This window comes from Leptonychotes weddellii, chromosome 3 (assembly GCF_054177405.1).
Source record: "Leptonychotes weddellii isolate Sample4059 chromosome 3, ASM5417740v2, whole genome shotgun sequence".
In the NCBI taxonomy this organism is placed as follows: Eukaryota; Metazoa; Chordata; class Mammalia; order Carnivora; family Phocidae; genus Leptonychotes; species Leptonychotes weddellii.
Window position 1 is genome coordinate 81,196,537 of NC_138371.1, and position 16,288 is coordinate 81,212,824.

General features: G+C 35.3%; 1 protein-coding gene across 1 annotated transcript in view; it reads left to right on the forward strand.

Moving 5' to 3' along the window:
• The window catches only part of LRP1B (LDL receptor related protein 1B), a 1,719,891-nt gene that overhangs the window by 1,264,087 nt on the left and 439,516 nt on the right, over positions 1-16,288 (forward strand). Inside the window, exons 29-30 of the mRNA XM_081815486.1 lie at positions 12,308-12,442; positions 13,048-13,177. Of these exons, the coding sequence (XP_081671612.1) occupies positions 12,308-12,442; positions 13,048-13,177 (265 nt within the window). The remainder of the gene's footprint in view (positions 1-12,307; positions 12,443-13,047; positions 13,178-16,288) is intronic.

Genomic DNA, 16,288 nt, shown 5'->3' on the forward strand with positions numbered 1-16,288 from the left:
CATAGTATCCAAGCCTTGGTTATTATGTCACATTCCTCTCTTCAGTAAACTTCTTAAGGTGTTTTTTCACCAGAGGTGATGATGAAAAAAATATATGTATATTTGCTGTTTTTAAGGTGTACACTCCATCTTTGTCTGATTTACTAATTTGAGGCATAACAGAGAAACCAAGCATTTGAGGAACCAGATTTTTTACGTTTCCCTGTTCAAAAATAAAAGTGAAATCAGATGGCATTGTTTTCTGAAATGGGTTGATGGTTTCCTGAAGAACTGCCTGAGTAGGTGTACCTTGAAGACATATCTATTCAACATGCTGTCTCAATTTTATAGCTCAGCTTTGAAAATCTAAAACAGAATAAATTAAAACAATTTCTCCTTGGAGCTGCAACTGGTCCTCTTCTAATCTGAAGCCAGTGAGACCGTGACAGCACATTTTAGTTCTCATATGCTACCTGAAAGTCAAAATTAGGAACACAAGGGCTGTGAGAACTAACTTAATGCATGTGAAAAACAGCACGGTGCAATTGCTTTGAAGAGAAAAAACAGTGAATGCTTAAGAAAATGTGAAAGATTCTTTTTGTTACCCTGAGAGGAAACAGTTCAAAACCTGAAAATGGAATTGCTTTTATAATAGGTATGTTTAATGCAAATTCCATTCAGGACACAAAAGCTAGATGGGCATGTATTTCTTATTTGATAAAGGAGTAATTTAAAAGAGAATGTACATTATCTAAGGTTTCATAACATTGTACCTTAAGGGGATTAAGATATCTAAAACCTTTGAAGTCTGCAGATTTTATTTTATTTACTCACAAGGATGGAGTTCTTCAGTGATTTGTTGCTCTCAGAAAATTACCCATTAGCGTTTGTATTGATTTGCCTTTCTCAAAATGAAAGAAACAAATGTAATTCATTAGCACTTTATTAATGAATCCTTTTAATATGAAATATCGAGAACTTGGGTCCTTATTAACCTGCAAAATGTTTAAAGAAATGCTTTCAAAGTTGGAAAAGAATAGGAAGTAGAACTTAATTTGTATCTGTACCTAGGATATTGGATGGATTCACAACTGGCTGTCATCAGTTTTTGCTCCCTAGTCTTCCTGAAATGCAGTTGTCGTCTCTCCTATTATTATGAAGATGACTACATTTATTAAATTGGTTCATTTTCTCAACTAGGTTTCTGTAAACTATATTGTGCATTTCTGCAAATGTGAATCCAAACGCTACCCAGTATGCAAGGATCAGTGAAAGCCTCACTTCACCCCTGAAGTCTTTTCTGATGACCTTGACAGACCTTGCTTTCCTCTCAATTTTAGTAGCACTCAGTAGGCTCCAGCAGTTTCAGCTGGTGTGCCATGGCACAGAGCATGTCAAAAATGGGGTGTGATTGGGGTGCCTGGGTGGCTCAGTCGGTTAAGTGGCTGCCTTCAGCTCAGGTCATGATCCCAGGGTCCTGGGATTGAGCCCCGCGTCAGGCTCCCTGCTAGGTGGAGAGTCTGCTTCTCCCTCTCCCTCTGCCTGCCTCTCTGCCTACTTGTGCTCTCTATCTCTCTGTCAAATAAATAAATAAAATCTTTAAAAAATATATATATAAAAAAAAAATGGGGTGTGATTGGAAAGTAGCAGCCATACTCCTGGTAGCAAGCCTTTCTTTTTTATCATATAACTACTGGTTAACCAAGAAGAGATTTCACTTAAAATACATGTGTTTTTTATCACTTTATTAACAAATTATTTACTTGTATTAAATATACACTAAAATAGAAATTCTTAAAGGATGAGAAAAATAAGTAAAAATCACCATTTTCACATTTTCTTGTAAGACAATGTGTAGCCATTCCCTACAGTGTGTATAGCTGACTGACTCTGATGTCACTTATGTATAAACTATGATTTGATAAGTTAAAAAGCATGTATCTTGGGGCGCCTGGGTGGCTCAATCAGTTAAGTGTCTGCCTTTGGCGCAGGTTATGATCTCAGATATTGGGATTGAGCCCCACACTGGACTCTGCTTGGCGGGGAGTCTTCTTCTGCCTCTTCCTCTGTGCACATGCCCTCTCACTCTCTCTCAAATAAACAAATAAATCTTTGTAAAAAAAACCAGCACATATATCTCATCTTATTCTAAATATTATTGTATGTACTTTCAAAAATGTGGGACTGGCAGTAAGATGAACAATTAAGATGTGAGGGAATGAGCTCTAAGAAAAAAGGGAAAAAAATAACATGAAACTAGAAATAAACTGTATGCTGTAAAATACTGTATTTTTGCTGAAAGTTGGCAGCAATCACAATTTTTGTTATTTCTAATAACAAGTACAAAGACAGGAATGCGATCAATTTCAGGGCTCACAATGTCTACATAATTTAAAAGAAAAAAAATAAAGCAAAGAATACATATGTGTGGCAGAGGGCATATCGTACATAGTTCAATAAAAGCCAGCTTATTGAGAATGGAGAAGGATCCACGCAAAGTAATCTCCTTGAGCTGCCTTTTGATTTAGCTTGATTTAGGCATAGATTGAAGAGCAGTGATTTCTGACAGATCTGGGGCCAGTGGCTTATCAGTGATGCAGGAAGGCCAGGTCCAAGGACCCAGAGGGGTTTCTGCAGGACCATGCAAGTTGGAAATCAAACATGAGCCAGTTGGAGGTGAAAGCAGAGTTTATTGAAGATACAGAGAGAGTAGATACAGACAGACTAAGTGTCAGGGAGTCTTATAAAGGAAAGGAGGGAGTCTCCTCTTTGCTTGGGGTCTGAGATTTTTACTGGTGATTAGGCATCCAGGAACTGGTCAGAACAAGGACAGGGTCCAGGTATCCTTCATAAATCACTTATTCCCTGAAGCCAGGGGTCTTGGTGTCAAGGTGTTTAGAGTCAGTGGTCTTGGAGTTCTCTCTCTCTCTCTCTTTTTTTTTTTTTTATTTTATTGTCGCTCCTTAGTTGTTATCTATTGTGCTGGAAGACTACAAAGATAGCATTATCTCTGTCCCTTACAAGGAAGGCGTAAGCTATTTGCATTACAAGGCATGTGTAGAGTGGGGTGGGGGTGCAGGCCCTAGCAAGAATAGAAGCTGGACACAGGAAAAAAGAAACAACTTTTTTTTATGGGATCCATGGGGTCCCTTCAGTTTCCCTGTCTCATCAGAATCAACAAATTTAAAAATACATATATTTTTTTTCAAGTTAAAGACCTCCTCCAACTGGAGAAAAAAAAAATCCCAAACGTGGTATTGTGGAGATGGTGTCAAGCCCTTCTCTCCCTCTTTTGTCTTTGAAAATCCTTTTAGTAGTGAGCCATTAATAGCACTGAGTTTGTAACAGGAGTGGGGTAGCATTTTACAAGAGCGATCTCCTTCACAAGATCTTGGATCCTGTTAAATAACAAGTGTTTTTCTTCTTATCTGTACTTTTGATGAGTTAGCTAATCATTCTCAACCAGCACACTAACCCAGACTAAGCAATTTAAAAATCACTGAGGTGAACGCTTACCTTCACTGTTTTTTTTTTAAACTTCTCTAGGCAACTCTAATGGACAGCCATTTGAGGACTATTGTGTTTTGAACCCTGTGAAGGCAAACCGGTTGCTGAGGTTGGGGACGATAGTTATAGAGGGTTTCTTTTTGGAGACTGGGTAATCTGAAAGGGGAGGGAATGATAAATTGAGATGAGCTAGGAGGAAAGGGGTGGGCAATAAGGTGTAAGGCCCGGGCTACCATTGAAAAATCACCTCTGGTGGGTATGACCAGAGCACTTTTTAGAATACGGTATCTAAGTTTCAGTTTGAAGTTTTTATGTTGTTATAACTTATCCCCAATCCCATGCTTCCATAAATTCTGTTGTACTATTTGTGTTTCATGTGTGGGTGGGTTTATAGGAAGTGGATCAGGGAAAAGGGCTGAAATGAATCCCGTATCTGGGTTGAAACGAGACACAGACCAGAACAAAATAGAGCATTTAGATGTATGATGACTGGAAAATGCAGAAGTGATGTGAGAAAGTCTCTTCTTTCCAAAAATTACAAGGTGATTTCCAAAAGAACAAAAAATAGGGTTTGGATTGGAGGTAACCGACCTATGTGTCAAAGTTTTAGAATGAAATCAGTTTGGAAATCATTATCTCAACTAAGCTAGACGAATTAATGAATTGCATGCCTTAAGGCAGTCTTTGTAAATGGAGAAACAGTTAAATTTCTGGACCTACCTGTTAAGGTCACTGCTGATAAATGACAATAAAAACCACAGAGAAGCCTTATATTTTTGACCTCAAAGGGGAAAGGTGTATGCAACCAGCTCATCTGAAAGTGATGGTAAATAATTAAAGTCCAAGTAAAAGCTGGTGGTTGGAGGGGTGGCAGGGTGAGGGATACTTTTCTTTCTGATCCTAACAAAGTGCAGGTTCTGTATAAACATCAGTGCCATGAGTTTAATACTGACTCCTTACAGCCAATCCTTATTTGTATATAACAACAAAAGCTGAAAGCACAACAGCAATGAAATCCTAACAGCTTTCCCTATAAGGTAATAAAGAGTACACTAATTGGCAATAGTTGAATAGTCATAGATAAAACATTCTCTAGAAACCAAGCCTGAAGTTTATCAAGAAACCAAGGCATACTTTATATATACTTTCCCCTAAGTTAGCATGTGCTTTTGGGAGTGAGCATAAATATCTTTATTTTTAAAGTGTGGGATAGAGTATAAATGGTCCAACAAGTTGGAAAAAAAAAATTGGCAAATAAATTAAGCTAAACAAATTTGCAAATTTTAGTACTCACAATTTGGAGCTGTCCTTAAGTAATTCTTTGTGTTGTGGATCTAACTTGACTTTCTTAACAACTTCTGTGTAATGTCTAAGAAGGTACTAGCAGAATGTATTACTAAAGATTCTTGTTTTCTATAAAATTTCTATAATCTTATTAATTTATGAACCTGGGAAAAGTAAGCCTCCTAGAGGTCAACCAGATTCTGAGCTTCCATGGTGTCATTCACCAAATTATTACCTTAGGAACTAGGTACTAGAATCCTTCCACGTTACCGGATCTAATGACCAAACTCAGATCCTTTCAGAAGGATTTGTTTATGCTAGAGGTTTTCATTTTTGCTTTAATTAAGGCAAAAGGAAGTTTATGGTAAGATTTTTAAATATAAATTGTGAGGTAACTTCTAATTTTTGTAGCTTCACTAACCATGACAATACATTTTTTGCCATCCGGCAGTCTTTCTCACACTAGGTGCTAGATCCAAAATATAGCGACATTTATACATAGTGCTATAAAATGGTTTTAATTTATCAGCAATATACTGATAAAAGATGATAGAAGAAACTTGTCCCTCAAGCACCAATTACAACATTTTTAAAAAGTTCGTTTTTAGAATGTCTCAGTTTATCTTACTCTTCTGATATCTCTACTATTCTCTGTTAAATCATGTTAGCATATGGGAATGGCTATGCCAATGATAACGGAGAAGTGTGATTCCTTTCCTTCCTCCCTTCCTTTACTTCTGTCTCCCATTTTCTTTATAGTTCCTTTTATTCTGATAGTTAATAGCTCACAAACCCTTTCCATCTTCACATTTTTTTCCTGATCCTTATAGCACTGGCTCTTATTTGTAAAATAATAACAATTATAATAGGAGCCAGGAACGTTTATAGTCTTTTGGAGTTCTCAGAATTAAGGTTGGATGTCCTTACTTTTACCAAAGTTGAGATTGTATTTGTTATATTTACATTACCTTTTAGAATTCTAGACAAAACAAAAGACTAAAGCTTGGTGATACGTGATCAAAGAGCTAAGATATAGATCTTTTACAAAAATATTATAATATTTGTAAAAGACCCATCCAAAAAGCCAGTATTTTTCTTGGCTTCACTGTAATTTTTTTTTTTTTTAAAGATTTTATTTATTTATTTGACAGAGAGAGACACAGCCAAAGAGGGAACACAAGCAGGGGGAATGGGAGAGGGAGAAGCAGGCTTCCCGCCGAGCAGGGAGCCTGATGCGGGGCTCGATCCCAGGACCCTGGCATCATGACCTGAGCTGAAGGCAGACACTTAACAACTGGGCCACCCAGGCGCCCCAACTTCACTGTAATTTTTACCTCTCAGACGTATTCAACACTGGTGCAGGAAAAAAAAAAAAAAAACAAAAAACCTAGTAATTGAGGAGGAAGCTAAAATAATAAGCTCCCCTTTACTTTTAATAATAATATATTCTAAAACCATTCCTTCGTTGAAGCCAGTCGCTTGCTCCTTATCTCCCAAGGGAAGCACTATCAACCAAAGTAGATCAGCACAGAGGGGTTCCTGGAAAGGGGAGAATGTTGAGAATTTCTTGCCTCTTCATCTGTTAGGTAGGAGTTCTTCCTGGTTGTTATCAGCCAGATATGAAAGGATGATGGAGTTGCCATTGCTGCAGAAAGTGGTATGCCAAAAGTATATTTTTGATTCTGTTCAACATATTTATTATTGCCTTGAATAAAGATACAGAAAACCTACCTACCAAATTGTGGATATCACAAAAAGGAGTCATTGGATAACATGATTTTTTTTTTTTTTAAATGTTAATTGACAAGATCACTGATCAAATGTAACAAGGTAGCATTTAGTAGGATAAGTGAAAAGGTCTGAGTTAAAAAAATAAATGTGGTTTAATAACCATTAGTAGCATGTTCTGGGAAAAATCATATGCTTTATTCTTTTTAGCTCCAGACAACAAAGCTAGTTAAAATGAGAAAAAAATTACAGAGAAAAAGGAAAATCTATGTAACAGTTCAAATTGGGCAGAACTTTGAAAATACTGTATTCCTTTTAAGTGCAACTGAAAAATTAAATCTTAACATTAGAACATCAAGAGTTGAAAGAAACCCTAAAGGTTATCTAAATTTTACCTTCTTTTACTTATATCTATCTCTGTCTTTCTATTTATATTTGTATATTCATATTCATATGTGAGGAAACTGAGGCCAAGTGAGACAAAGTAACTTTGTGAAAGTCTCATGGGAAACGGTGGGACAGTGATAAATGCTAAGATCCCAGCCCTAGACCCCTTGCACTGTAGTCTGCTATCTTCCTGGTGTGCTGGTGATTATTTCATTAGGAGAGGGAAGTATGGTAACCTTCTACCTTATATTTTATCTGTTTTTTTTTTTTTTTATTTTGGTATGGTGTTTTCTGAAATAGTATGTCAATTTAGGTGGGGAAACAGGACTTTGAATTTTCTAAGAAGTATACAACAACCCAAGCTAACATGGAGACAAGTGTATTCACTAGATCAATTAAGTGTTAATTAATCATAAAAATAGATAATAATAATAAAATTATATAATATATAATATACAATAAAATTTTATTTTATAATAATAAAAATTATTTCATAATAAAAAGTTTAAAAATTATATATAATAATATATACTATTATATATTATTATTAAAATAATAAAAAATAGGGGTGAAAGGACTTTAAGAGATTTGTATTTCTTATTTCTTATTTTCAGACAAGACTGTGCGTAATCTATTTCTGTAGATGGTCAGCTCTTCAGCTTAATTCAAAAAGTTTAACTTTTCTCAGTGTCAGTAGGCCTCTCCCTTGTTTTATAGACTAATATTATTATGACCATATGTGGTTTTTCTTTTAATTCTGACTGTAGTTACAATGCACCATAACTGGCCTCCAATGTCTCTATATGTAATCCTTGAAAATAGTTACCAAGTATCCTATGTGTCTTATTATATCTGTGGGGAGCTAATTATAATTGTTATTACCTTAAATTACAAATTCTATTTTCCAGTCCTCTGATTATTTTATACATTACCAATTACTATATGTTTTAAGACAGTTTATTTTTAATTCAATTCCAGAAGTGAACTCTGTGATTACAAGGACTGTCTATCATGTTCACCACCAAACTCCTAAGCCTATAATAATGTTTAGCACACACTAAATAGTCTATAAGTATGTGTTGAATAAGGATAATTAAAGTTAAAAAATATCATATTTTGGAATAAGTATCAGGACATGGTTATGATAGTCTTTTCTTCCCTTTCTATATTTGTATGTATTTCCATTTTGTATCTTTATAGTTTGTTGTAAAATTTTTATCATCTTTCAGCCTGATTTTATTCCTAATTAAGACATTCTTGACATCATTTGTTTATTTTGCAGATATTCCCAGATATTAGAAGATATATTTTCTTTTTAAGAAAACATATTCTTATATATTTGTGAACTTACTCAATTTAAAGTGTATAGGTATGCAATATGTATGTGAAAGAATTGATAAGAAAGGGATTTGGCTATGAATGACTGATTTAATTCTTCTGTTGTTTTCGTCCTCCTTACTGTATCACCACATGATTGATTTGCTCACTAATCTCCAAAATATGCCTAATAGAAATAATACCAGGAAACTTCTCAGTTCATCAGTGCTTTGATCTAGTCGACTTGACCATTTAGAGATAGCCTCAGCATTACAAATTAATCTATTATCCACAAAATGAATATTCATGATGTGTCTACTGCACATGTGACTACGTTGGTAAAAGTTGGGCCAGTTGCAATTCCTACCTATGAATTATCTCACAGTCTGTTTCTTTCTTTCTTTTTTTTCATTGTTAAGATTTTATTTACGGGCGCCTGGGTGGCTCAGTTGGTTAAGCGATTGCCTTCGGCTCAGGTCATGATCCTGGAGTCCCGGAATCGAGTCCCGCATCAGGCTCCCTGCTCGGCAGGGAGTCTGCTTCTCCCTCTGACCCTCCTCCCTCTCGTGCTCTCTGTCTCAAATAAATAAATAAAATCTTAAAAAAAAAAAAAAAGATTTTATTTACTTATTTATTTAGAGAGAATGAGCACGAGTGGGGGGAGGGGCAAAGGGAGAGGGAGAAAGAATTCCAAGCAGAGGCCAAGCTGAGCGCAGAGCACAAAGTGGTGCTTGATCCCAGGACACTGAGATCATGACCTGAGCCAAAATCAAGAGTCACACACTAACCAACCGAGCTACGCAGGCGCCCTTCTCATAGTCTGTTTCTAAGAAGAAATGTAAAGCCCCAATTTCAGCTCAATATTAATAAACGTATATGCGAGATGTAATGGTATATGTGAGAAAGAACGTTTCCTAGTTATAGGGAATAGGAATTTGCAGCCTGGCAGAGCTATTAGAGGGTAATTCAAAAGTAAGATTCCCATACAAAATAGGGTATTTTTTGTAGGACTTGTGAAGATTGTTGTGAATGTTTTCTTTGAACTCTTACAAAATTACTTGCCTGTACTACTGACATGCTGTTCATGCTACACTCTTGTGAATTGTTAGTCATTTTGTTTCACGCTCATACCTTCTCCTTATTGAGCTTATAAAGCTTCTCATGGTAAAAGCTGTGTCTTCCCTGTATCCCCTTCCAGCCAGTCTTTGTATAGCACATCGCATTCACGTTATTCACCAAATGTTTACTTTGAGCTCACTGTGTGTCAGATATTATTATTCTAGGTGCCAGGGATAAAGCAGTGAACAAAATTTTTTAAAAGTTCGTTTTTAGAATGTCTCAGTTTATCTTACTCTTCTGATATCTCTACTATTCTCTGTTAAATCATGTTAGCATATGGGAATGGCTATATAAATAAAAAATATATATATAAATAAAAAATAAAGCCCCAACCCTCACAGAGATTACATTTCTGTGAGATAAGACAGACACTGAAGAAACAACCCAGTACATATATAATGGGTTTGACAGTAATAAATGCTATGGAAAAAACAGGTTTGGTAAGGGAGGTAGAGCATGTCAAGGAAATAATTTTTTACAGAGTAGTCAGGGGAAGTTTCAGTAAGAAGGAGGGGATATTTGGGCTAAGACAGGTGTGCAGATATCTGAGGAAAGAGCTTCCAAACAGAAAGAGTAATGTAAAGAACCTTAGACTGATGGTATTTGGTTTGTGTTAGGAAGAGAGAAAGGACTGTTACCAGAGGTGATGAGTGAGGGGGAGAGTGGAAGGACGCCAGGTGAGAGAGCGTTGAAGGGTAGATCATGAAGGTCATGGGAAGGAACTTTAATTTTACCTTGGATGAGATGACAAATGATTAGAGACTCTGACTGGAGAGGAGAGAAATGATCTTGTTTACTTTTTAAAAGGGTAACAGTGGCCCCTAAGTAGAGAAAGAACTGGGGAGTACTGAGACAAATTGAAGCTGGGCAATAAGTTAGAAAGCTATTTGTAATGTAGTTGACCTTGGACAACATGGGGATTAGAGGCACTGACCCTTGTGCAGTCAAAAATCTGTATATAACTTTTGACTCCCCCAAAACTTAACTACTAATAGCCTACTGTTGACTAGAAGCCTTAACAATAACATAAACACTTCCTTAACACATATTTTGTATGTATGTTCTATGTACTATATCATACTGTATTCTTAGAATAAAGCAAGCTAGAAAAAGAAAATGTTACTAAGAAAATCATAAGAGAAATACATTTATAGTACTTTATTGAGTTTATTGATGCTGTAAGTTTATGTCATCTGCCTACAAGATAAATTGTCTGTCAGTGACTATATCAATATTGTTCAATATATTTATTGGAAAAAATCCACGTATAATGGGCCCACACAGTTCAAATTCGGGTTGTTCAAGAGTCAACTGTGCTTCAGACAAGAGTTAATAGTAGTTTGGATTGCATTGTAAGTAGTAGAGAGTGTAAGAGGTAGTTGGATCATGGATATGATTTGAAAGAACAATAAAAAGAACGAAAAATACTTGGTAATAGATTGAACACTAGAGTATTTGGGTGATGGATTAGCTGTGAAGTTTGAGAAAAAGTAATCAAGGATAATATGAGGTTTTTAGTCCAAGAAACAAAGGATGGAGATACCATCCATCAGACCATCATGGCATGTGGAGTTGCTATGTGGAAGACTGCAAGAGAAGAGTGTTTCACATAGAAATCCAGAATTTGTCTTTTGTATTCCAAGATTGCCTTCTCTACATACAAGTGGAGATACAAAGTAGGCAGTTAGATATATGGGTCTAACATTTGCAGAAAAGGTTTGGATTTGACTTAATGCTTAGTATTGATGCAAAAATAATGTTTATTGTTCATTGATTCACTCTTTCAAATGTTAACTAATACTTTAACAAAATTGGAAAAATCAAACAAATTCTTGCTTTCCAGATAAATATTTGAAAATGGTATCTGCTCTGCTTCAAACAATTATGCATTTGACTTACCATTCTTGAGAACAAGGGGGTTTTGGACTCTTTTTCCAATTAGGCAAAGGAATTTAGACTATATTTTACTTGAAATGGATTCTCAAAACTTACTGATAAATGGCTTTATTATACTAATTGCTTTTTCTTTATTTCCATAGTCTGTCACTGTGCCAGAGGGAAATTATATTGGTCTTAAAGGATTTGTTCTTCAAATGGCCACGTAGGTCACAACACAAAAACTTACTTAGTTGGTGGCAAATTATTATTTAATGATTTGTCCCCAGTGTCTTTCTGGTGGCTATATTTAAAATCATTGGTCTATAATTGCTACCCTTTATGCATATGCATGCACATATAATATATTTCATTTATAATCTTTGGACACATTTTTCATTCAAATATTCAAAAAGCACTGTTATTTAAAGACTCTGCAATAGCATAGAGCCATTTTTCAAGTATTCTTAAGCGCATTTGTACAATCAGAGTTTGAAAAATAATGTAAGGGGTTTGTAGTTGACATTTGGGAAACTAGTATCTCAGAAGGAATAATTGGATGCTAGGGCATTTTTAAGACTTTACACATTTTGAATGACCTTATGCTTAAAACACTCCTGATACAGTTGAAATGCCCTTATGTTTCTTTCCATTCTCTCTCTACTTTGAGACTCTGGTGATTACCTCCGGTAGTATTCTTTTCATATTTAGAGAACTCAGACACAGGTATAGGTGTGAAGAGAAAACCCGTGGTCCAAAATAGCATGGTTTGACATCAGGATTGCAAAATAACGTGAGATAAGTATTTATTGAGTTAAATGAGTAGAAAAATGAAGAAGAAATAATCAAGGATGTGATAGGTCATTTCCACACATATTTCAAAAGTACTTTTAGGAAAAACCATTTGACTAGGTTCTTTCATGTTGTTTTCATATCTTTCTTGCTATTTGTGTTAGTAAATTGTCCTGAAGAATATTTATACCCTAGTATACCCAGGATGATAATCCCCAAAGTACTAATGCAATGTGATCCCAATACATATATTGATACCTTTTATAGTGTATGTGTATGTTTTTTTGTTTTTTGTTTTTTCTTTCTGTCTTATCCATAGAAAATGATACCATCTACTGGACAGACATGGGCTTCAATAAAATTAGCCGAGCTAAACGAGATCAGACTTGGAAAGAAGATATCATTACCAATGGCTTGGGAAGAGTGGAGGGCATAGCTATTGACTGGATTGCTGGTATAATCCATGGCTTTTTCTGTTCTTGTTGCATTTGTTGCATACCTATTTTGTTAGCGTCTCAATCTCCTTCATAAAAATTCTGTTTCTAACTCATAACAGTTTTTTGGTTTTTTGGGTTTTTTTTTTTGTACTTCTAGCCACAGGGATAAATAGTCTCTTTTGCTCTTGGCTTCATCCTTTCTAATGCTTTAGAGTCTTTAGACAAGTGTTTTTATGCAGAAGTAGATTATGTAGTATTAACTTGGCCCAAATCTCCTGGGAACTGTGAGGCAGGTAAACAAAAGTGTTAGAAGTTCTCTTTTGCCTGGAGTCAGTAGAAAGTTAAATAGATCCCTTCTTCAGGTGAGAGAAGTTTCAACTTATTTTTAGCATACAAATGTATCATTATATGGTTTAAACTGCAGATGTGTGAGCTTGGGAAGTATTTGCATATTAGTTTATTTATAGCTTTCCACTTAGGAAATGTACACATTAAATAATATATAGGAAGTAAATGATTTCTTGATACTTATGTGAATGCTCAGAAAGTTAATTTTAGCCATAACTAATAAATAATTTTCTCTCTCACAACCATATTATAAACACATCTGTATTTCTCCTAGGTAACATATATTGGACAGATCATGGTTTCAACTTAATTGAAGTTGCAAGACTCACTGGCTCTTTCCGTTATGTAATTATTTCCCAAGGCCTGGATCAACCAAGATCTATAGCTGTGCACCCAGAGAAAGGGTAATTTTAAGCTTTACATATATCTTGAGTTTTAAGTGAGTTTTCTTAAGTTTCATTTAAAAAAAAATCCAGATGTCCATATTAATATTTATTTTTAGTTATACTGTTTGAAACGAAGCTCAACATTTTACCTAAGCAAAAAAAAAAAAGAGTTTATTTTCACTCTGTGATGTATATTTCAGAATATATTTGATGGGGTCATATTTATTACACAGTTCTTTAATGTATGTGTAAATCCAAGTAAGTATACCAACATGTGTCTAGATTCTCAGTTGGAAGTTCTACCCTACAACTGTTTACAAAATGGGTACTCACTTATTTGCTGAATGACTGATATCCATCCTCATTCTTCAATATTTCTAAAGCTTCAGTTTCCATTTATAAGTCTATGATTGCCAAAATAACATGTTCATCCCAAGCTTTGTATTTTTTTCTGTCTACCTGCCTTTTTGACATCTCTGCTTTTCCATTTAGATGTTTTATAGGCACTCAAACTGTGCATATCTAAAATTGAAATGAATTCAATCTGCCATCAATTTCTGTTAATATTTCCTTTCTAAATATTATCAATCTACTACTCTCCATCTTTGCAACTCCCACTCTAATTAAATCTGTTCTTATCTTACACATACAACATTGCAATAATTTCCCAATTCATCTCCTAACATCATTAAAGCTTAGAGTGAATATTTTTTCTTTTAATATAAATCTTGCTTAAATCCTTTTGAGGGATCCCCATTGACTTTTGTGTAAAGCCCAAAATTTCTGTTGTGATCCTTCTTTTTTTTTTAAGATTTTATTGATTGATTGATTGATTGATTTCAGAGGTAGCGTGAGTGGGTGGGGGAAGAGCAGAGGAGAGGGACAAGCAGACTCTGTGCTGAGTGAGGAGCCCCAAGCGTGGCTCCGATGCAGGGGTAGAGGCGGGGCACGATCTCACAGCCCTGAGATCACGACCCTGAGATCACGAACTGAGCCAGAATCAAGAGTCAGATGCTCAACCATCTGAGCCACCCAGGCACCTTTGTTGTGATCCTTCTTAATCAGGCCTTATGTAAATATTCAGCCTCAGACTCCTGCTACTGCCTCTTTGGTATCTCAGTCAATCTCTGTTGGACTATGTAGTTTTAAAAATATTTTCAGATATTTCCTATTCTTTTCTATTCCTACCCTTTGAACAACCTCTTTCCTTTATCGGCAGTGTTTTCCTTCCTACTTTCACTTTGCTAAATTTTATTTATCCTTCTCTGCCTTTGTAAACAGATTAGATTGTTCTATTCTATGACACCAAAGTACCTAGTACTTTCATTACTTTCATTTTTTATAAATTCCATGCACTAATATTTGCTTATGTACTTATATTTATTTGCTTAGGAGCTCTATTTTTTCACTGGACTGCTGATGTCTCCATTCTTCACTGTGCTATGAGGAGAATAGTCATGTGTGTTTGGTTTATTTCTCTATCCCCAGGGCTTAGTACAGTGGCTGGTAAAGAATAAGATGCTGACTGATAACTGCTTTTCTCTTAAGCAATAATATAGAAGTCCTATTATAAAACTTTATATAATTTGCCACCACTGTGTTTCTTTCATTACTAGTATGATTTGACTTCAGAGTTTTTTGTTTGTTTTTAAAAGGTGGGTATTTTTATGTTAATAGAACTCCTCTTCCTTTTGGAGGGGTGGAAAAGTAGACCATGGTGTATTAGATACACAGTGCTGATTTAGAATGAAGTCAGTCTATGTAAAACATCAAATTGGCTCTTGTGAAAGTCTACAAACTTTCTTATTTGTTATAGCTTGTATGTAGTTTTTGCAATATCATCATTTGCTTCAGTTTCTTTTTTTTTCCCATTTTTTTTATTCTTATGTTAATCCCCATACATTACATCATTAGTTTTAGATGAAGTGTTCCATGATTCATTGTTTGTGCATAACACCCAGTGCTCCATGCAGAACGTGCCCTCCTCAATACCCACCACCAGGCTAACCCATCCCCCCACCCCTTGCTTCAGTTTCTTGACAAGTGTTATAAAATTAAGTCATTGTATTAGTACAGTGAAAAAGGAAACAAAGAAGGTTAATATAGGAGAGAGAAATAACACCTACAATTTGTCACACTTCAAGCTAAGATTACAATGTAAAATTTAAAAACCTGCATTGTTTAAGAATGCTCTTTGGTGCAAAAATTTAGAGTGTAAGTCTATAGGAGTTTTTTTTTTTCTATTTTTTCAACTATTATCTTTACTAAGTTATATTCTGTCTTAGACTTGATGTTTTGGTCCCATTGTTACAACATACTTGATATATCATCAGGGAGTATGTTTATACTTAAGGAGAAGAGGGAGAGGATAAAAACAGCTTTTCCTTGCTAGATTGTATTTGGGAAGAAAAACATCTTTATGTTAATTCTTTTGTTATCCCTTAACCAGAAATGGGTTACATGCCCATCCTTAGATCAGTCAATAGCCAAAGGGAAGAGATTATTTTGACATATTTAGACAAGTTTTGTTTCATCACATGGGCTGGTATAAGGTCCCAGACCTAACAGTATATACAACAAACTCAGTTTCTCAACGAACTCAGTTTCTCTTACCAGGGCAGATCTTGAGGAGGTAGATTTCAAAGAGACATTATGAGGAAGAAGGAACCAATTCTTTTGATTTTTCCATTTCAGTAGTCATTCCAACACACTCTCCTTTCTCAGTTCATTTTCTCTTTGACACCTTAATGTTGGAGTTCCCCAGGGCTCAGTCTTTGGTGTTATTCTCTTCTTTGGTAGTTTCATCCCACCTAAATGTTAAAGACTGTAAAATGTTGATAACCAGACTACACCTACACTCTTATGTTACGTACTACTTCTTCAACATTTTCAATTACAGATCTGTGGCAGATTTTATTTTCCAAGATGATTACAATAATATCTGCCATTCCACATGCTCTTCTTAAAATGTGACATTGAGTCTTCCAAACAGAGAAATGGAGCATGTTTTCCATATGCTTGAATTTGGGTAGGCCTATGACTATTATGGAAGTGATACTATGTAAAATCTGAGGCTATATCCTAAGAGAAAATAGAACTGCTACATGGTTCTCTTGGGATGTTCTTAGA